General features: G+C 34.1%; 1 protein-coding gene across 18 annotated transcripts in view; it reads left to right on the top strand.

The window, feature by feature from the left end:
* LOC127858677 (dedicator of cytokinesis protein 1-like) overlaps positions 1–22,976 on the top strand; it is a 158,031-nt gene extending 135,055 nt beyond the window's left edge. For 12 of the 18 annotated variants that reach the window (XM_052395889.1, XM_052395888.1, XM_052395883.1 and 9 more), the window contains 4 exons: positions 4,462–4,717; positions 6,488–6,505; positions 10,882–11,062; positions 13,452–22,976. In XM_052395889.1, the coding sequence (XP_052251849.1) occupies positions 4,462–4,717; positions 6,488–6,505; positions 10,882–11,062; positions 13,452–13,714 (718 nt within the window). In that variant the 3' untranslated portion in view covers positions 13,715–22,976. The remainder of the gene's footprint in view (positions 1–4,461; positions 4,718–6,487; positions 6,506–10,881; positions 11,063–13,451) is intronic. The other 6 variants (XR_008039019.1, XR_008039018.1, XM_052395887.1 and 3 more) reach the window with 6 other exon arrangements.
* Positions 22,977–23,332: the final 356 nt, after the last annotated feature.

Genomic DNA, 23,332 nt, shown 5'->3' with positions numbered 1-23,332 from the left:
ACCCGAAGGATGAATTGTTTTAACTGCCTTTACCTGTCGGCTACAGACTTTGCAGTCAGTGTCACGGAACAGTTGGGACACATTAATGACGCTAGCAGGATTAGCAAGACGACATTTGTATCGACTTCTGCTTTTCTATTGCTCCTACGGCAGTGCTTATTTTCAAGCTACTGGAATCAACAAGAGTTCTGATACATAGGATTGCCTATCAGATTGACGGCTACAGTCTTGTAGATGGCTTAGGACCTATTGAACTCAGATCTTAGATCCTAGGATCTGGAGGGACCTCATCTTAAAGTTATTCTTCTATTACACTTCTGGCCATAACAGGCCGTCTTCCTATAACTGGTCGTATTCCTTTCGGAATTCGTCCAGGTTAGAAGTCTTGAAGTAAATGGATTAATCAAGTCAGAATTTAAGACTTCCATGCATTCTACCGGCAAGCGTGGACCCGCTTAAGGTTACCCCTAGGGTTTTCACCTTTTTCTGCCATCACACCTCCGATTCCGGAGGTACCACTATCAATCATATTTCCGTACTTCGCAAATCGATGACTTCGCGACCTGTATTATCCAGGATTTTAAAGGCGCCTGTTATTGGTTCAAGAAGAGGCTATATTCTGTAGATAGGTCATAAACTTATAAGTGTTAAACACTGTCCTATTCTACCAATTTTCAAGTGTGTTTGGAGTGGGAAAGTTCGGCTTGCCGTGGTTTCTTTGCCCACCCATCCTTGACAAATGGTTCCGGTCACCGGTCGGTATTTACCGGTCCGGTCACCGGTCCTTCTGCTGAGACGTCTTTTCTTACGTCCGTTTCAGCTTTATTTTTAAGATAATTGTATTAATCTCGGGATTATTTAATGACACAGATTTCCATCTTTTTGTCATTATTTACCACTATTCAGTGGTGTCTAGACTAGAAGATTATCTTTGCAAGATTATAGTTTATTCTACCACAACCTTCCTTACATCTTATACAGATGTGAGCAGATAAGGTTATGGACGATCACATAGAACAACGTATCTTGATTTTCTCAATTATGTGGTATCCTAACGAATATCACCTGCACATCTACATCTTGAAAAGCGAAAATTCTTTTTAGCTGTTTTTCATTTACAACACATTTTCACGATTCCTTTGTGATGGTTTCAACTATCACACATCGGTCGTGGTTTACTTACAGACACGGAGGTGATCATATTATCACTCCTTGTAACTGGAAATCAGGAACTTATTCGTTCTTTGCAAGAACAACAAATTTTCTCTATCGTCTTTCTCATACCAGTTCGTCTCAACGCCCTGTTGGACCTTTTGTCCTGCAGTTCTTTCTTTCGAATTATTTTTTCCGTTGGGTTCAATAATGTAATTGCGCATGCGCGGCAGTGAAGTTGCAGACGAGTTGCATGGTGTACATAGTATATCAAAGAATGTTGTTTATCATCAAACGCTAGTTATTAGCGTTATGCGATCGTATATCGCAGTGTATACCGGTATGCTGAACAACGTCAACAATGCAGTTCACAGAAATCGATCCAGCAGGGTGTGCGATTGTTATACATTCGTCCATTGACATAAACTGGAATATCTTGCCTTCTTGGTGAGTTTTTGCAATAACTGAGTTTTTGCTATAATTTCATGAAATATGCTTAATGAACCATGGGATTATGGTTCTACGACCTTTTAAGTCTCCTGTACAATTATTTTCAGGAAACTTCTTCACAGGTCAAATATCATATCTCACTGAGACATATTTTTACTGATCCAAACATGTGCCACTTCATGTCTGGCCATTAATAACTTTTAGTTATCTCTACAGAAGAACGTTTTTCTGTTAGAGTTTCAATCCTTGTTACTTGTGCAAGGATAATTCCATCAGAACTGTATAAAGGTTCTATGGAAATTCATTTTTTACTGGGTAATTGAGAGCATAGTTATTACCTTAATCACTCTTCTAGATACATAGAGGTTTTTCTCATCTTTTTCTTGATGATAAGAAATTTGTTCTTTTCTTCATCAAAGGATAGAGATTATGCTTTCGTATACCTTGTTTTGTGTAAGTCATCGCAACTCTGTGCTGTCTTACCTTCTTAAGCGGTTTTGACTTGTGTAACATGTTGGGATGCTTAATGAGCTCCTTATGAACCTTTTTCATCAGGCTTATTAACAGTTCCAATATAATTTTAAGACGGTTTTCCTTCTTATTATGGCTTTTACGATACGGAGAAGTGAAATTCATGCTTTTTCTGTTGAATACGACCAATTCCAGTTGGATCTATTGTCGTTTTCACTTTGTTGTGTCAGCCAGGATTCCTTGCTTAATATCAAGTCCTCTATATGGCTTCTACCTTCAAGTTTCCAAGTTTTCTTAAACTGGTAGTCATGAAGATGAGGATAAACTTCTTTGGGCAATCAGGGCTTTGAAGTTCTATCTCAGCAGTGTTAGTCAGAAGTCCATTCGAGGTTCTCAAAGACACTCTTCATTTCCCCAAAAAAGGGGGGGGGGGGAGATGTGTCTGCGGCTTCTATTTCTTCGGGGTTAGACCTCGACTAAGGAAAGTTAATCTTATCCTATCTAAGGATTCATTCCTTTTTAGGATCTGACCGCATGAATTAAGAGCTCTGTCTGTTTTGTGGGCATATATTAATCACACCCCACTTTTTGACGTGCTCTAAGCTGTTTACTGGAGGAATCCGACCACCTTGTCATCTTTTTATCTTCGTTTTCTGAAGTGCCAACAATACAATTTGTATACGTTTGGGCTTGTTGTTGTTTCACTAACGGTAGTGTCTTCTTTACGACATAGACATATTACTCTGTCCGAGAAGTCATAATTAATACCGTTTTAACGAAGATTACTTGATATCATTAGCTGATAACCCTGTTTATGGGTTCTACTGTATTGGGAAAATATATACGAACCTTCCCACCGCAGCTGCAAAATCAGCATACGATAACAGGTCAGTATTTATGACATTAAAACAAATTTTTTAAATAAAATTCATTTTAATTATTAAATACTTACCTGTTATCGGTAAGTCCCACCTCCCACCCCGCTATTCGATTAATATTTTTGTATATATATTGAAAGAATATTGAGGGTTGGTTACCGATTTTTGGCTAGGTTGGATTGCACTATGTTTAACCTGGCCTGTATTACGGTATTGAGGTGGCGGATTCCCAGTTAAAATTCCGGATGAGTTATTTCCCCTTGGAAAGTATAAGCATACGATAACAGGTAAGTATTTAATAATTAAAATGAATTTTATTTAAAAAATTTGTTTTAATTCACTGATATTTCTCTATAAACCACTGGAAAGCATAAAATAAATTGTTATTTTGTTGTATATTGTATACTTGTTCAATTTTAATCTTCCAACAACTTTCCAAGAAAACAGGGATTATATCCTCAACAGCTTTCCTAATTTGTGTAACCTTGCATCATGTTGGAAAGTAACTGTATGTCAATCAAGTTAATTACAAATATTAAAGTGATATTATGCGCATTTTTCACTGTTGAATTGAGCTGAAAAGAATTGACAGGTCAAAAGACTTAGTTAAAATGTGGTAATTCGGTTACTGACCAATTATCTACAACTCATCTTGTTACCAGTTGTTTATAAAAAATATATATTATATTCGATATTTTACATGACTGTCCAGTCCTCTCAGCCGAAATGATCCATAAAACAAAATTGTGTCTTTGTGTCATATGAACGAATCTGCACTAAGACTAAATTTAAATTCACATCGTACATTGAATCATATCTGTCATTAGTTGTCAAACGAAAGTACAGTTGATATTCAAATGCATTATTTTTCTCTATTCAGGATATTGTTTTAGTATGTTAATGCTGCATTTACAAATAAAAGTTTACATGTATATTAAGTGAAAACACCAAAAAATAAACAACTGTTGCAATAGACACCTATAAACATAGCATATACTGTTAGATACGCATAATATCACTTTAATAACATGTAAAATATGCAATATATATAATAATTGAAACTATATATATCCACCTGAATGTATTTATTTGTAGAATGTAGAAATATAGCATAGAAAACATGATAGTTTTCTTAAACTTCACTCGAAAACAGAAATTACATCAAGATTATCTAATAATAATGTCATTGACATTGCACTACCTAGTATAGATTAAAAGTGACTCGCCCTCGAAATCTTTCTGCAGCATATTTGTAGCACTTTCCCACTCAAAAGCAAAGTTGAAATGGCTATATGCAATCAGAACTTTTTTTTGCTGTCCGCTGCCCATCAGAATCTTAGGGTTGGAAATGAGCCTTAAAATCTGGAATCTATAAAGAAAGGTCTTTAACTGAAAATGATTTTCTTAGTGACTACAAAAGTGTCAAAATGTCTCAGAGGGGTAAAGGGTTAGGGGAATATTACCATAGTACCATAGTCTACATTTTTTAAAGTTTTCCCCATCCCCACAGCTCTGGTGGCAGCCTGACCAACGTGAGCCAAGCCATGGGTGGTGCCTCACCTACCTCCAGCAAGATCCTGGTGTCGGGATCCCGCATGACCAAGGTGTTCACGAACAGCGAGCAGAAAGTCCTGCCTCGTAGGGGCGCCCAGTCGAAGGTGAACCGCAAGGGGAAGGGCACCTCCCAAATCAGCAGCGCCAGTAGCTCTGACTCTCTTGAATCTAATCGGAACTCACTTGATCAACCTATAACACTAACGGAGCAGGTATGTGTAGCTCGAGAAATTGAAAAGTTTGTTGCTCATATTTCAGCCACGTTCTGGGAACATTGGGCTTAATGCATATGCGTAAAGATTCATCCCAGGGGTGGTATTCCAGAAGCATCTTAAGTTAAATTTTATTTTATCCTTAAATTGGGAATTTTTCTTAAGTGTTTCATTTCATACTGCAATAGTAAGGCATCGAAAATTACATCAAAATAACATCATTATTCCAATGTTATTTGAGGAATACTAAAAAAACATGCATGTCTGTATTGAGTAAAGAAATACAAAACATTGTAATTTTTAACTTAAGTAAAAATATTTAAGAAATGACTTTAGATGTTTCTGGAATACCACCCCTGATCAGCCTGTTTAGTTTGCACAGGCATATCAGGGACAACACTTTCTGCATAGACTTGATTTTTTTTTAAGACACTTAATTTGAAAGAAAAGCGGAAAATGTTGTTCCTGAACAGCCTGTGCTGACTGCACAGGAAAATCTGAGCCAACACTTTACACACATGTAGTAAGCCCAGGTTTTCCCAGAAAGAGGCTCATTTAATTTAGTTGTGTCTTGTTCTGACAAAAATGGGCATAATGATTGTGCGTAAAGTGCCATCCCAGATTAGCCTGTGCAGTCCGCACAGGCTAATCAGGGACGACACTTTCTGCTTGAACTTGATTTTCGGTAAGAAGGGACTTGCTTCAAACTAAATATACCATAAAAGCGGAAAGTGTCGTCCCTGATTAGCCTGTGCGGACTGCACAGGCTAATCTGGAATGGCACTTTACGCACAAGCATTAAGCCCAGTTTTCTCAGAACAAGACACAGTGGATAAACTAGTCTTGCTACACTAGGTTGCCAGCGGCCTTGAATAGATGGACTTGAATAGTCAGGGAAATACGACTGTTAAAGTGTTACAAATTTCCAGGGAATTTATTGGAAATAAGGTCTTTGAAAAGTGTGTGTGGCGGGGGGGGGGGGGGGGTAGATTTTTTCCTGACAATCTTTATGGCTTAAGGGGAAGATGTTGTTGAAAGTTGATATTGGGTGGTCAAATTATTGAACAATTTTATAAGGCATGAAACAAGTCTGTGAAAATATGGCAGTGTTTTTTTATACCTTGTGTTGGCAACTTTGTTACATAACAAAATTGATGACTCTGGTCTCAGCCAATGAAACTTGACTGGTTATCACTTCTTTCAATGAATCATGTTCACTTACACGGGTTCATATTCACAAAGCCATTACGAGAAATGTTGAAAATTGTTCTGAAATTTATCAAAGTCTTTGATTGTTTAACTATTATGTTACAGAAGATTTTTTATGTTTATCCTTTAATGTTTATTACCTATCTTATCATTTTGTGAACAGAGTTATGATTGGATTGTATGTAGAAAATGTGATGTTACTTATTGCTCTATGGTTAAGGCTAATAATAAATTACCGTACCGGGTACATGTAGTTATGCTTTTTAGTGATAACTTCACTTTTAATTGAATTTATCGTTCATACACTGCTGTGTGGGTCCCTATTTATAGCAAATAATATTTAAAAAAATTTGGAAAGTCTATTGTTAAATTTTTATCTGCAATTAAATTATACATTAAAATGAAACCTGTATTTATTATACATTCATTAGGTTTCTATTAAGTGTGATTTCTCTTTCTTTTACCTCCTTCATATTGAAGTTATCATTCGTCATTCATTTTTGATCCATAAATCCATCTGCTTGTTTTTCTTACAACAAACTGTTTGAATGCACACTGTAGGGTCAGACAAACGGACAGGTAGGTGTTGCATTCATGATCCAACTAATTTCCTGGCATATTCTTTGAATACTTTCTCTTTTGTTATCCTCTGTTATTTATTTGCAAAGTTTTGAGTTTTACATATATTACATCAGGTATTTGCTTCTCTTTGAAGTTTGGAAAATAGTTCTGACAAAATGTTGTTTTGGTTGCTTTTGCCCAGTGATTTCAATTGGCATGGATTATTTTGTTTATAAACAGCAACAATACCGCTCAAACAAGGAATTTGAGCCTACAAAGTTATATTTACAAAATCACATTATTGAAACATTTGTAAATATAGTCCCTATCTAACACTGGTGTAAGTTAAACGAATTTTGTTATAATCATTTAAACATAACAAACCAGGCATGCATATTAACATTCAAGTTTGACAATTTGAGCTTCATTCTTGGAAAATTGGCTTAATGAATGAAGGAAGTTTTTGTTTAAAGGAAGTCTCTACTAAGCGAAACTAGGCAGAAATTGTCTAACCTTAATAGCCTGTGTGGACTGTACAGGCTAATCTGGGACAATACTTTACGCACATGCATTAAGCCCAGTTTTCCCAGAACAAGGCACATTTTTCTACCTTCGCCCTTTAATGTTAAGTTTTGCAAGCTTATGTAAGATAATGCTGGACACTTTTCAGGAAGTCTTGGTTCTAATTTTGAGAAAGTTCCTCACTCAGAATTTGTAAAGCTTATCATGTTTACAATTTTTGTGTATATAACTGAGTTTTATAGATATAAAGGTGTGATGTTTTCAATGGCTTATTTTGATAAATTTGTTATTATTTTGTTGTTATGGAAATGTTGTTTTGTTGTTTGCGCTCACTGTACAGCACCAATTTTTTATGTGTTTTTGTTAATTTTTAAATTAAAACAAGAGCTGTCACCATAGGATGACTTATGCCCCCTATAAACGCTTGATAGAAGTTATGAGCTTTTTTTGAAACCTAAAAGCAAATTTCGAAACCTAAACACGGACCCTAAGTTCAAGGTCAAGATCACAGGGGTCAAAATTTGTGTGCGTATGGAAAGGCCTTGCCCATATACACATGCATTCCAAATATAAAGGTTATATCTCAAGGGGCGTAGAAGTAATGAGCATTTTTTTGAAACCTAAACGCAGATATCGAAACCCAAACGCGGACCCTAAGTTTAACGTCAAGGTCACAGGGGTCAAAATTTGTGTGGGTATGGAAAGACCTTGTCCATAAACACATGCATACCAAATATGAAGGTTATATCTCAAGGGACATAGAAGTTATGAGCATTTTCCGAAACCTAAACACAGATTTCGAAACCTAAACGCGGACCCTAAGTTCAACATCAAGGTCAAAGGGGTCAAAATTGTTGTGCGTATGGAAAGGCCTTGTCCATATACACATGCATACCAAATATGAAGGTGACATCTCAAGGGACATAGAAGTTATGAGCATTTTTCGAACCTAAACGCAAAGTGTGACGGAAAGACGGACAGACGGACGGACAGTCCGATCACTATATGCCCTCCTACCGGGGGCATAAAAATACATAATAAATAATAATAAAAATAATAAACTGAAAGCAAGAACAACTAATCTTCAACAAATGCATAGTTCTTAAGTGCATAAATAACATTCCAGTGTCCTAAACTTACTTTTTAAACCAGATGTAATAGTTTGATTGAATCATTGTGTTTTACATGGTCTTCTGAAATGACAGTCTGTGCCTTGTTCTGGGTAAATTGGGCGTGCATGAGCGTAAAGATTGTTCCAGATTAGTGTGTGCAGTCCACACAGGCTTGTAAAGTGTTGTCCCAGATTAGTGTGTGCAGTCCACACAGGCTTATCGTGGACGGCACTTTCTACTATGATGGCAGTTTTTGTTTAACCAAAAAAAAAGTGTTGGCAGAAAGTGTCATCCCTGATGAGCCTTTGTTGACTGCACAGGCTAATCTTGAATGACACTTTATGCACATGCTTAAAGCCCATTTATACCAGAATGTGGCGCATAAAATTAAAATGTTGGTATCAATTAATACGTTGTAACTGGGTTGAACAATCAGAATAATTTTGATCTTGATATTAGTTTATTAACCCTTTCCCCCATAAGAAGCGAAGTGAAAAAGGCTTTTGGAACCAGCACAAAACCAGAACAGCCTGCAAGTAACTCACAATCTGTTCAGGTTTTATGCTTTTTGCTGCTTATCAGTATGTAAGGGTTGGAAATGAAGCCTTTAAAACATGAATCTAGTAAGCAATGTCTTTAATTATCCCCACGCTTTTTGAAAAGTGTGGAGATATTGTGGTTATCTCCGCCGTCTGTCCGTCCGTCTGTCCTGGCCACTATCTCCTCCTACACTATTAGCACTAGAAACTTGAAACTTACACACATGGTAGCTATGAGCATATGTGAGACCCTGCACTATTTGGAATTTTGATCTGACCCCTGGGTCAAAAGTTATTGGGGTTGGGGTTGGGCCGGGTCAGAGATTTTCGCTCATTTTTTTAGGTTATTTTACACTAACTTCTTCATTTCTACACCGATTTACTTCAAATTGATGCTGAACCTCTCTTATGACATTAGGGTCAATCTCAACTATGCATGGCCCCATTACCTACCCTGGAGCGCTCCGCCCACATAGACCACACCCACCAAAAATTGCCTTTTACTATAATTTCTTCATTTCTACACCGCTTCACTTCCAATTTATACTGAACTTTTCTTATGACAATACGGTCAATCTCAACTATGCATGGCCCCATTCCCAAACCCTGGGGCGCCCCGCCCACATAGGCCACGCCCACCCAAAATTACCTTTTACTATAACTTCTTCATTTCTGCACCGATTCACTTCTAATTGATACTGAACTTCTCTTATGACATAACGGTCAATCTCAACTATGCATGGCCCCATTACCAACCCTGGGGCGCCCCTGCGTCAAACATGCGGCGTGGGGATACGCGTCGGCCTCTGCCGCGCCATTTGTAGTTAAATTTAACTTTCGAAGGGACCACAAATGCGTCAAAATTCATATCTTAGTGGTAAAGGATTAATTATGTTTGAATTGTAAATGTATCTTTATCCTGATCCCATTCATGTTAATATAATTGTGTGTACTTCAAATAGAAGGTGTTCTTATCAATTATAACCTTTAATCGAACTAAATTCACTGCAGTTGTGGAACAAGAACATTCAATAGCGCAACACCATGATATATCAATGTCACTTTCTCTTTATGTATTATCACCTGTGTAATAAATACTGACAGCATCTTGTTCTTGCAATAAAATAATTGTGTCTCTTTCAGTTGTCACAAGAAGCTATTGTAATACATAAGAATTAGTTAAAACGTTTCCATTCAAAGTATTTTTGTGCACTACAACTTTAACTACATATCAACTACTGATGTAGCTGCAGTGCCGAAATAAAAGTGTACAAGTTTTGCTTGTGATCAGTTTTAGAATCAAAGTCATTCTGATGTGCTTGGAATGAATAGAATGACTGTAATGTATCTCTCCAGAGTGGTCACAGTTCTTGCCTCAAAAATCAAAGTACTGAAACCACTTTCATAATGGATGAAAAATCATTGTACTTTTGTATTGGAACTGTTATTGATCCAAATTGAACTTTTGCCCAGTTTCTTGCAAGTATCTTTACATTTACAAAAACAATATTCTTGCATGAACAAAACTGTTTCATAATGTCTCTTCTATTCAAAAAAGTGATACATTCTGACTTTTCATGTGTATTAAACCAAAGCACCATGTTAAGAAATTGGACTAAAATAAAAGATAATAGATTTTTGCTTTTTTATGCATGGAAATAACTGATCAATATTTTAACAAGACATTTTTTGTTGAAATAACTTATTTTGTTTTAGCTCATTGGTTTATATAGCAGGCACAGATTTGTGTTACAAAAAAGTGCATGCCTCTTTTTCACTAAGTAACTTAATAATTTTATTCATCTATGTATTTAAAATTTAAAATAAAATTCAAAGAAATGCATATTTTGCAAAAAATATTATTGTCAACATTTTACATTTTGTATTTATGATGTTAATATTGAATTGTTTGACTGTACTGCTTACTACCTGTAAATTCAAGCCAAAAAACTGGCATCATTTTGGAAGCAAAACTGTAAGTAATATTTCAAGTCATTAAATTATAATGATTCAACATAATAAATTAAAAAAGTTTTCGAATAGGCTGAGAAACTATTGTTTCTCTTACACAATTTCTTACAGATACATTAGTTTCACCTTAAACCCTTGAATGGTAGAGATAAACCTATAGGACCCATTTGCACTGAATTAACGCAGCAGACGCTCATCGTCATTTGGTAGCCAGGGCAACCACTAATAACCGTTAGCCATCTTGTTTCAGATCACCCCACGGAGACCACCCCGCCCAGAGGCGGACAAGGACCGGCGTAACAGCCAGCGCCTGAGCGCCCAGTATGGGCCGATGCCAATCCCAGGTGGTTACATGAGTCCCCTTTCTTCTGGAGCGGGTGCCAAGTCTCACACTAGTTTGGCTCAGGCTTCCTTTATCTCCTACACTCAAGGCATGTACATGTACTCTCACACTCGCGTCTGTGGTCTTGGGCCTGTTTTTTGCACTGTTTTACACACTGACTAATCAATGTTATGATTTCACCTTTTAACAGCTGAATTCCCTTTCAATGTCAAACTTTTAAAAAAAAGTTATTTACTTTGCTGGATTTTTATACAAATAAAGAGTTTTGTTCCTGCAAGGGGGGGAAGGGCATTAACCTCGATCCCTTAGGTGGTTTTGAAATCACACGATAAGCATTTTCTGTGCCTTTTTAGTCATTAGACTGATAGATATAATATATAGAGGATATTTGTTGGAATCGATGGATTATCGATTGTAATTCACGAGTGATCATAGAAAATAATATTTTCACGAGTGGCGCAGTTTTAATTCACTGATATTTCTCTATAAACCACCGGAAAGCATTAAATAAATAATCCTATTAACCTTTTTGTACCTTATGTCTCATAAATCAATGTCGTTATTTTTCATAACCATTTGACTAGTTTAACTAATTTGTAATGCAGTTTTCCTTTTTCGTGTCTTTTAACTTGTTTTACTAATGGGTAGCTGTTTGCATTTATTCAGACATTTCATTTGACAGACAAGTGCATTTGAAACAAATAAATACTAAGACATAAACATTATTGTTATTAATTTTTTTTAAAAGCATTAAAAACTGTTTATTGGTTTTTCTAGTAATACAAAAAGTATTATTTGTTGACACTTTTTTGCCTGTGATGTTCGTCTTATATGCATTATCTTGCTATGTTATATATAATGTTTTGCTGCATGTTTTTAATGTATGATCATTTCAATTGTTTTGTTCATATTTACTGTGGTAACGGTTTTATTTAAAGGGTGTGCATGACATGAATTGAAACTTTGGAAATGTAAGTTGATTGATAGAAAAAGTGCAAATTAATTTAGCCTTGCTCTGTAAAAGGGGGGTTTAATGCAAGTGCGTTAAGTGCCCTCCCAAATAAGCCTGTGCAGTATGCACAGGCTAATCAGGGACAACTCTTACCACTTTTATGATATTTTCTGTTTAAAGAAAGTCTCTTCTTATCAAAAATCTAGTTTAGGCAGAAAGTGTCATCCCTGATTAGCCTGTGCAGACTGCACATGCTAATCTGGGACAACACTTAACGCTTATGCATGAAACCCCTTTTTCCACAGAGCACAGCCCTATTATAACATGATATCAATATGGACATTACCTTTGTTTTGTTATGCTCTTAATGAGTCATTGCATATAGGTATGTATTGAGATGACCTTCATACTTATTTGCTGGTTGTTTGCATTCAGGAAAGTAAATTGGCATGTATGTATTAGAGTTAGCACTTGTAATTGCACTTTTCATACATTAATTGTGAACCAATTTACAGGTGATACAAGTGTTCAAAAGACATGATTTCTCAGCATTTGAATAATACAAATTAAAGAAGTGTTTATACTTGACAAAATAATTGATGCTGGTTTTCCTAATATTTGTTTATTTAGAAGTTGAAATGACTCATTTCTGCTTTATGTATGCTGTCTGAGCAAACAACTTTTAGACAATGTTCTTTCGGACTATGACTATGCAAAATGTTACGGCTCGAATGATTGTTTTAAAGTCCAAAATACAAATGATATTATCATTATTTCTTATAAATGTATACATATTGATGAATAATTTGTAGAATATATATGCTAGCTTCTTCGCATTATTATTCTAAGGCACAGGGGTCCACAGTTGCAATGATAAGAATATTAATGCACAGCATACTGATATATTTATAGTCCAATCAGAGCACAAATGTATAGTGTGATAAGAATTTCCATAGCCTATGGCTCAGACTTAACGTGTTTGGGGTAGACTGTGTGAGGATTTCATGTGAAACTAAACATTAGCAACCAAAAATACTGAATCGTACCAGTAAGTATGCCTAAAACATGTGGAAACAGTTTGAAGCAGAAAGAAATAGTACTTCATAATTTTTCAGTATACACACTGAACAGTACCCAAAAATATGCCATAAAAATAAGTAAACAGTTTAAAAAACCATAGCCTTCATATTTTTTTTCCCCTACCGGTTTCACCAGAGGGGACTTATGGTTTGCACTCTGTGTATCCGTCAGTCTGTGAGTCTGTCACACTTTTCTAGATCTTGCGATAACTTTAAAAGTTCTTAATATTTTTTCATGAAACTTGAAATATGGATAGATGGCAATAGGGACATTATGCACGTCATTTCATTTTGTTCCTACGTAAAAAATTATGGTTGCTATGGCAACAAATAAAAAATATATATATTTCTGACAATGGTGGAGCCGGTAGGGGACATACATTGCTTGGCAATAGGCTTCTTAGTATTGCTCAAATCTAAAAAATTCCCTGATTTCACGATTCCAGAGAATGGGGATGCAGCAGACGAAGAAGCTCCTCCCCCCCTGCCCGACAAACAGTCGCACGAGCACTCCAGCTTGAACTCAGAGCCTCCCCCCATACCCTCGCGCACTAGTGCCCCTTCGCGAACGCCACGCAAATCAAAGGTGGGTTTTTTCGATGGTCTGCGGTGGATGCACAGGCAATCAATATCTCAGCAGGGCTCCTCTGGGCTCAAAAGTCCCGATGGAAAATTGGACTCGAGTCCAGACCAATCAAAGCATTCATGATTTTATTTCGTATGTTTTATAGGCGGAATATTCCTTGCAGACATTTATAAGTATATGTACTGTGTTCGTAATTTGGGTTTATTTTCAAGTGATTTTATGATGGTATAAAATTATTTTGAGAATTCTACTTTATTAAAAATATGTTATAAGTATTGACAATGTGTAGATATAAAAGCAATACTAGTTATTTCTCAGTGTATTATTTTGTAAAATTGTACGCTATCTGGTCTGTACATTGTGAAAATATGGGTAAACAATCAAGGTATTTAGTTAATAGTTTATTACATGTATCAAGGTACTTAGTGTTTTTTTCTTGTTTACATTTATTCTTTGGCATGTTCTTGACTATATTATTTATCTCAAAGTGCTGTTCTAATATTCTTTATTAATACTGACATATAAAAAAACATCAATTCCTTTTCTGTACTTAATATATTAATGGACGACAAGGTTTAAATTATTTCACACAACTGATGAATTGACATTTAAACTCCATAAATGTGCTGATTTTGTTGCATATTATATAGGGTTCATCACAAATCAACTGATCATATTTGTAAGACAATTTACTGAAAATTATTATTTGATATCAGACATGTGCTCTAAAATATGATGTCTTTAAATATTTTATGCACATTTTGTTAAATGCATAAAATATAATAAGTATATTTTCATGTTAACATAATGTTCAATGCTTGAATGCATATGAAATAACCATTCTTAAATGCTTTGCCTAAACAAGGCTTATTTATATAGGCTTTATTATCAAGAGAACAGCGTCATGCAAAAATGGGTCTTATTCAATATACCGCCAGGATAGCTCCAGACCCATTTTTTCATGACACAACTCACTTTATATCGAACTGACATAACATGACAGACAACATTTCATATTTTCAGCACTGTAACTGAATTTCATAATTCAGTTTTCAGTTAACCAATTCATATGAAACATGATTTTGAAAATTTTTAACAAACAAAGTTGACCCTCATTAGATATAGTATTAAATTTGGAAAATATCAAAGTCAATGGCAGCATTATAATGATGTTTTGACATACTTGAATGACAGACAAAGCAGCGGCACAACATTTTTCAATGCCATTAGTTCTTAGAGGATATTTTATAACCAAATATGATTACATATTTTCATGTAGAAATAACCATAATTTCAATAAAAATGATTCACTTTGTACGTCCACCAGTGCACAGCAAGATATAGCGATTCACAGGGTCCTGGAGTCAATACATTTTCACTGATTGCATTTGTTGCATTCATTTCTCTTACTTTGTTTTCATTCATTCCTTTATTCTTCTTCTTTTGCAGCCTTTACTAAAATCTGCATTGTCCAGCGAATGTGAGGCATCTCCGCCGGTACTGCCTGATAAACTCACGCCAAGCAAATCTTTTGAAAGTGAACGCTTGTGATAATGTTATATACACATTCTCTGCACTTGGCCTTGTGATGTTGAAAAAACATTGTGTTATAATATTTGCTTTATCATGTGTTAGAGGTCATGAAACTGGTTCATTCAAGTATTGTATAGTTTTGACTGTGTTATAGCATGTTTTTAATAGCCGCATTCACAGGGAGAGATTTTACAGAACATTTGTGAATATTTTACAAATTATGCAAAGCATTTATACAAAACCACACAGGTGCATTCATGTTTTATTGTACTTTTACATTATGTTAATCACATGAGTATATATAAAATAGCTAACGTTATACCATACATGGTTATTTTTTCCAAGTACCTGTCTTGACTGCTGTAAAGATACAAAATAATTAAGTATAAATATATTTCTTTCTAAAAGTTAGCTTATCTTTATTTCTTTTTCCACATTATTCTTCTCCTTGATGCATATAAACACCATAAACATTGTATAATAATATATATTGCATGCAACTGTATGTATAATTCTTGAATGATATTAACAATTCCTTTTTCCAAATAATACTGTATGTAACATGTAATATTTTTCATCTTCTAATTTCTTCCAAATAATTAGACGTAAGTGATGGATTCTTGATATTGTTTGTATGCAAAAGAATCCATACTACATCTAAAAATTTAATGCGCATTTCCTGTAAACAATTAATTTCTATCAAATCTCAATCAGATGTAAACACTTAAGTATGTAAGTTGACAAATTTAGTTCTTAATTTTCAATATGCTCATGAATTGTATTAAAAGCATATTATGTTTTATGTCTGATTTATATATAATTTCTCCAATACAGCTGATATGTGCAAATAGGGTTAAATGTTGTTTTTTTTTCTCTGTCATTCATTTACACATCCGTGCAAGCATGTCGATGTTTTATTCGTGTATATTTGTGTTATTTGTATAATTTTGTTATATTTTCGCATCTGTTTTGGAATATAAATAATTTTATTCTTTTCTTGTATAAATATCATATTAATGTATACATTTTCAATACATTCATAACATAGATAGCATTTTCATATGAAAACCAACCCTTAACTTAATATTGACATTTTATTTCTGTACAAGTACTTGAAATGTATATTATTTGGCACATTTTGTGTTTTGTCTTTTTGATTATTTTTTAATGTTTCTTTATTAAAAATAATGGAGTGTTCTTGTTAAAGTATTTTCTTATATTTAAATTGAATTGTTGCAGACTTCAGAAAAACAATACATGTTTACTACAGTTTTCAATGGCAAGTTATGCCCATGATAATGTGAACTTGTTGATGTCAGAGTTAAAGCCTCTATAACGCTCAAAATCAATGAAAATTTTGTAAAGTATTTCGTAAAATAAAGTGAACACCTAAACAATTAATGTTCCTTATAGAAATAGCCACAATTTCAAAGCTAGATGTGGTATGATTACATAGATTTTTTTAGATACAAAATGCTCGTTTTTATTTATTTATGACACAATTAATTCCATGTTTATTTCCATGGTACCATATGCAAAAAATAAAAAAACAAGTATTTTTTTATCTACAAACATCTATTTTACTAGACCACATGTGGCGTTGAAAGTTCGGCAATTGCCATAAGGAACAATGATTTTTAATTGTTTAGCTTCATTTTACGAAATATTGTACAAAATTTTCGTTGATTTTGAGTAGTAATGTTACTTTAAAGGTACGCAGTTAAATGACATTATACAGATGTACGTGGTAAGTTTCTATTCTTTGTATCCATATGATGTGATGAAGAGCAATGAAGATAATTAGATGCAGAGTTTTGAAATTGATCTGTAATTAACCCTTTGCATGCTGGGAAATTTGTTGTCTGCTAAAATGTTGTCTGCTGAATTTCTAAAATTAGCATTTTTTGATTTTTTTCAAAGAATTCTATCAGAATAGCAAACAGTTTGGATTCTGATGAGACGCCACATTCTGTGGCGTCTCATCTGGATCCAAACTGTATTCAAAGGACTTCAAAATGCGGTTCCAGCACTGAAAGAGTTAATGTTTCTTTTATAGCTCGACTAATCATATCAAACGTTTCAAACTTAACAAATAGAAGAAAACATTTTTTGCATGATTTATTAAATCCAATACAATTTCAATGTGATGCACATTGACTTGTGTCAAGTATATATGTCATGTTACATGTCTGAGTTGTTCACTATACCAAACTTCCTCTTAGCTGTCGACCAATGATCTTATTACATTCCACGCCTTATACTTATTCTGTTCGTTATTTGCAACTGTGAAGTGTCCTGGTTAACCAATAAAGCCATGTTTCTGGAAAATGGGGCTAAACGCATGTGCATTATGCATCATCCCAGATTAGCCTGTGCAGTCCGCACTTAACAACAATTACATTACATTGTAATCATAATGGATTCATATTTGTATTTATGAACAAGGTTCCATTCAGTTTAGCTTTTTCATTTGTTGTTTTGCTATAATCAATATCCATTAACAATTGGCAAAGGCAGTATGATTTACAGTATATTCTTTCTCAAGGAAATTCATAACAAGATTTACTTTCTCAAGGAAATTCATAACAAGATTTAGAAAATTCTTTTGGTTTAGATACTGAAAAATCAAAGCACTAATGATATTTAATGTATTACTGAAAATAGTCCTGCTTACAAAGCAAATGAACTCTGTTCTATTGAACCCCTTATATGTTTTGACACTCGAGACAGTTGTTATGTTATTAGGATGGCAAAATTATTCTATGCTTTTTATTTTCTTATACATGCAACAAAATGACCAACGAAAACCATGTGCCTATTTTATTACTGTTAATGATTTTGAAATTTGACTGTTCGGTTAAATACCATTTTATTTTAGTCCTTACTACGAAGAATAGTTTTGTTGACTGCCAAATGAGTACAACAATGTTGTACCTTGCATAATTATGTCAAGTTGTGTGTTTGGTGAAATATGCTTAATTGAATTGCATTTTCTAGTCATTTATTTTGTAGGTCCTTAATGGAGAATCATTAGTATTATATTCAGCTTTTTGTTTAGAAAAGCTGTTCATTTCTGGAGATATAAAACACTTATGCTATTAAAATATTAATGGGAGTATTTATAAACAAAATTATAATAATTTAGTTATGGTGATATTACATACCCTTTTTTTAAACCAGTATATTGTAAACTTGAGGTGTTTTGATGGTACAAGTGGTATATATTTTGTGTGTATGCTTAACATCTATTTCTGATATTTCTACACATTCCCTTTTCTTGTGATCTTACAGTTCACATGTGGACACATTTACAATTTCCAAACTTTATATTAATGTTTCTAAATGTTAATGTAAGATTGTTTACAGCTAGATGTTTTGTAACAATACTGTGTTTATATTTTTTGTTAATATTTTATTATATTATGTATTACAATATTAACCAATGAAATTAACTTATAGGAAGCATAATCCATTTTCGGTCTATTTCACAGAACAACAGCTTTCATTGGTTAATATTTTGGTATACATACATGTTTTCATGGACAAACATGTATAATTATACTATTTTGATAACTTTTGTAATCATGTTCTTCCATTTGTTCATTTGAACAGACGTTTCGTGTTGCAGAGACTTTGTTCATTGGAGACTTTGTTTATGTTTTTATATTTGTTTGAATGACTTGGTTTGTTAAAGGTTCTCTTTTGCTGATTTTTTTTTGCCAATTGCTTTTTACGTTCTTATCAATCTTATATTGCCGTCTTCGTACATAAATGAGGGTAACAACACATTAGTTTTCAAAGTATAAAATGGTAAATTCATTTTCATCATAACAATTATTAAAAACATAACTTTCAGTAAACATTTTCTGGTAAATAGATCATTATACCCCAATTATCATTGGTAATGGGGACAATATAGGAGTTGGTCGGTCGGCATGTCTGTCCCAAAGATTTCATCTGATCTTCACCAAACTTGGTCAGATGTTGTATCTAGATGATATCTAGGTAAAGTTTGAATATGGGTCATGTCAGGTTAAAAATAGGTCATGAGGTCATTTAGAGCGTTTAAACCGAAAGTTTGTCCAGGCTATGTCATTTATGGATAGATTTTAAAATGACCAGGTACATTTGTTCACCATCATGGGACTGTGTGTCATGCGAAAGAAGTATGTCGATATCTCCAATGTCAAGGTCACACTTAAGAGTTCCAAGGTCAAAATGCCCATAAATGAGCATGTCCAGGCCATAACTTTGTCATTTATTGTGAGACTTAAAAATCTTTTGGCACATTTGTTCACCATCATTAAACAGTGTGTCATCCGAAAGAATTACATCGATATCTCCAAGGTCAAGGTCACACTTTGAGTTCAAAGGTCAAAAATGGCCATAAATGAGCTTGTCCGGGCCATAACTATCTCGTTCATTGTGAGATTTTTAAATCATTTGGCACATTTGTTCAACATCATTGGACGGTGTGTCATGCGAAAGAATTACGTCGCTAACTGCAACGTAAAGGTCACATTTTGAGTTCATAGGTCAAAAATGGCCATAAATGATCTTGTCCAGGCCATAACTACATGTATGTCATTCATCGTGAGATTTTAAAATTACTCAGTACATTTGTTTACAATCATTGGACAGTGTGTCATGCGAAAGAATTACGTCGATATCTCCAAGGTCAAGGCCACACTTGGATTTCAAAAGTCAAGAATGGCCATAAATGAGCTAATGTCATTCATTGTGAGATTTTAAAATGACTCTTGACATTAATTTTGTTCACAGTCGTTGGAAGGCATGTCATGCGAAAGAATTCAAGAGTTCAAAGGTCAAAATGGCTATAAATGATGATGGCATAATAATTCTTAAAAATTGCCATAAATTAGCTTCTCTTGTTTTGTGAAGACAGCATGCAAAATATTGTGTCAATGTGAGGGTATACGTCACGTCTGTGACAAATCTCTAGTTAACCCTTTTCTCGCTCAGATATGAACATTGACTGGTTTATACTCCCTTAAAATGTCAAATTTAATGTCAGGTTTTTATTCCTGATTTAAGTTTTAAAAGGTTTCATTTCTAACCCTGAGATACTGATGAGCAGCAAACAACATAATTCCTGAACAGACTGAGTTACTCACAGGCTTTCTGCTCGTTGCATATAGCCATTTTCACTTTGCTTTTGAGGGTTAAAGTGTTTGTAATATTTCCTCTTTATATAGAAATTTAGTTTTGAAAGTTTTTAAGAAGGGGAAAAAATGGTGCAGACTTGTTTCATTTTCAGACGAGATTCAGTGTTTGAAATATGTTGCCTTAACTTGCCAATTTCTAGGCTATTTCTAATTTCTCAATAAGTTTAAACAAAATTGTAACATTTCTTAAACTTGTAAATAGGACCAAGAAAAAAACAAAGCTTAGTGACTTGTTCACTGTTTGACAATTTAAAATAAATGTCATAATTTAAAAAAAGATACATTTATTATATTAAATTTATTGTATTAAAATGTAAAATATTAAAAACAAACAAAGTATAACTTTTTTGAGGTGGTTAAATATGTTTGCAGTATTAGTCCATGTATGGAAAAACTTTATTCCACATTCGTACAGAGATTAACCTTTTGGAACCCTTTTTTAGCTCACCTGTCACGAAGTGACATGGTGAGCTTATGTGACCGTGTGATGTCCGGCGTCCGTATGTGCGTGTGTGCGTCCGTCAACAATTTGCGTGTGTAGACAGTAGAGGTCACAGTTTTCATCCAATCTTTATGAAATTATCTTCATGAAATCTGGGTTGGGATTGTATTTGGGTCATCTGGGGTCAAAAACTAGGTCACTAGGTCAAAAACTAGGTCAAATAATTGAAAAACCTTGTGTAGACTATAGAGGTCGCATTTTCATCCCATCTTTATGAAATTTGGTCAGAATGTTTATCTTGATGAAATCTGGGTTGGGATTGTATTTGGGTCATCTGAGGTCAAAAACTAGGTCACTAGGTCAAAAACTAGGTCAAATAATAGAAAAACCTTGTGTAGACAATAGAGGTAGCAGTTTTCATCCAATCTTTATGAAATTTGGTCAGAATGTTTATCTTGATGGAATCTGGGTTGGGATTGTATTTCGGTCATCTGGGGTCAAAAACTAGGTCACTAGGTCAAAAACTAGGTCAAATAATAGAACAACCTTGTATAGACAATAGAGGTCGCAGTTTTCATCCAATCTTTATGAAATTTGGTCAGAATCTATATCTTGATGAAATCTGGGTTGGGATTGTATTTGGGTCATCTGGGGTCAAAAACTAGGTCACTAGGTAAAATAATTGAAAAACCTTGTGTAGATAATAGAGGTCACAGTTTTCATCCAATCTTTATGAAATTTGGTCAGATTGTTTGTCTTGATGAAATCTGGGTTGGAATTGTATTTGGGCCATCTGAGGTCAAAAACTAGGTCACTAAGTCAAATAATAGAAAAACCGTGAACAATTTGTGTAGACAGTAGGTCACAGTTTTCATCCAATCTTTATGAAATTTGGTCAGAATGTTAACCTTAATAAAAAATGGGTTGGGATTGTATTTGGGTCATCTGGGGTCAAAAACTAGGTCACTAGGTAAAAAACTAGGTCAAATAATAGAAAAACCTTGTATAGACGATAGAGATCGCAGTTTTCATCTAATCTTTATGGCAGAATGTTTATCTTGATGAAATCTGGGTTGGGATTGTATTTGGGTCATCTTGGGTCAAAAACTAGGTCACTAGGTCAAATAATAGAAAAACCTTGTGTAGACAATAGAGGTCACAGTTTTCATCCAAGCTATGAAATTTGGTCAGAATGTTTGTCTTGAAGAAATCTGGGTTGGGATTGTATTTGGGTCATCTGGGGTCAAAAACTAGGTCACTAGGTCAAATAATAGAAAAACCTTGTGTGGGCAATAGAGGTCACAGTTTTCATCCAATCTTTATAAAATTTTATCAGAATGTTTATCTTGATGAAATCTGGGTTGGGATTGTATTTGGGTCACCTGGGGTCAAAAACTTGGTCAATAGGTCAAATATTAGAAAAACCTTGTGTAGACAATAGAGGTCACAGTTTTCATCCAATCTTTATGAAATTTGGTCAGAATGTTTATCTTGATGAAATCTGGGTTGGGATTGTATTTGGTTAGTCAGGTGAGTGATTCAGGGCCATCATGGCCCTCTTGTATTATTTATTTAAACAATACTTGCAAAACTAAAATAGCCTTGATATAAAATGCCGTTTTTATATTGAAGCCTGCATGTTTACGTGGTAAGCAATAGCTTTCAATTCTTCTAGTCCCGTATTTCAAATCATCTTTATTCAACTTTTTCCTTGCTTTATTTTTTTTGCAATTTCAAAAATATAAGATAATCAAGTTAAAACATTTATTAACATGGAAAATATGAAAATAAGTGAACAAGTCTTTTCCATCGACCTGTTCTGGTTTTTTTTTAATTCCATATTATTTTGTGTAAATACATTAGGGCAAAAAATACATATTCCAAAGAACAATGAAAAGATATAATGTCCAGATAAACAGCAATAATAGGCTTATTTCCTAAGCATGTATTCCACTATGTGGAAGTACAGTAAAGTAAATTCAATAGGTAGTTTAATGTATTTTTTCATTTTGCTTTGATCTATATGAAAGGTATTGTTTTACCTCTCTGACATGTTCTGTTTCTGTTTTGTTTGATGTCTTCTGTGTCTGTATTCTGTAAGTCTGTTTTTATCAATGTAAATAGTTTATACCAGGTTTCTATCAATATTATGCATACAAACAAGATTGTATAGCACTATGTTATATTCTTATATTTTACATTGAAAATTAAACATGATAATGTATATGAGTTGTGATTTATTTAATAGAAACCTTGGCAAGTGTCCTGAGAGATATTCTAGTGAAAAACGTAGATATTTATTATATTCCTGTAAATTAAATTCAGTGAGTAAATATTGCGAGTAAAGTAAATACGAGAACAGTGATAAGAATTTTTACTTTTGAACACCCATAAGAACCAGAAAGTAAGTCATTAAAATATTAACTATAAATAATGCAAGCAACTAGTCAAACTGCAAACGCTTAAGTTAAAATTTTATTATTTTACTTGTGTACATGATTGTGTACAGAACTTTGTACATAAATACAAAATACATGTGATCTAACAGTTTACCCTGTTCCTTGACTGAAACAAAGAAAA

This window comes from Dreissena polymorpha, chromosome 14 (assembly GCF_020536995.1).
Source record: "Dreissena polymorpha isolate Duluth1 chromosome 14, UMN_Dpol_1.0, whole genome shotgun sequence".
Lineage (NCBI taxonomy): Eukaryota > Metazoa > Mollusca > Bivalvia > Myida > Dreissenidae > Dreissena > Dreissena polymorpha.
The sequence above is the reverse complement of the archived record's forward strand: the minus strand, read 5'-3'. Positions and strand labels throughout refer to the sequence as shown.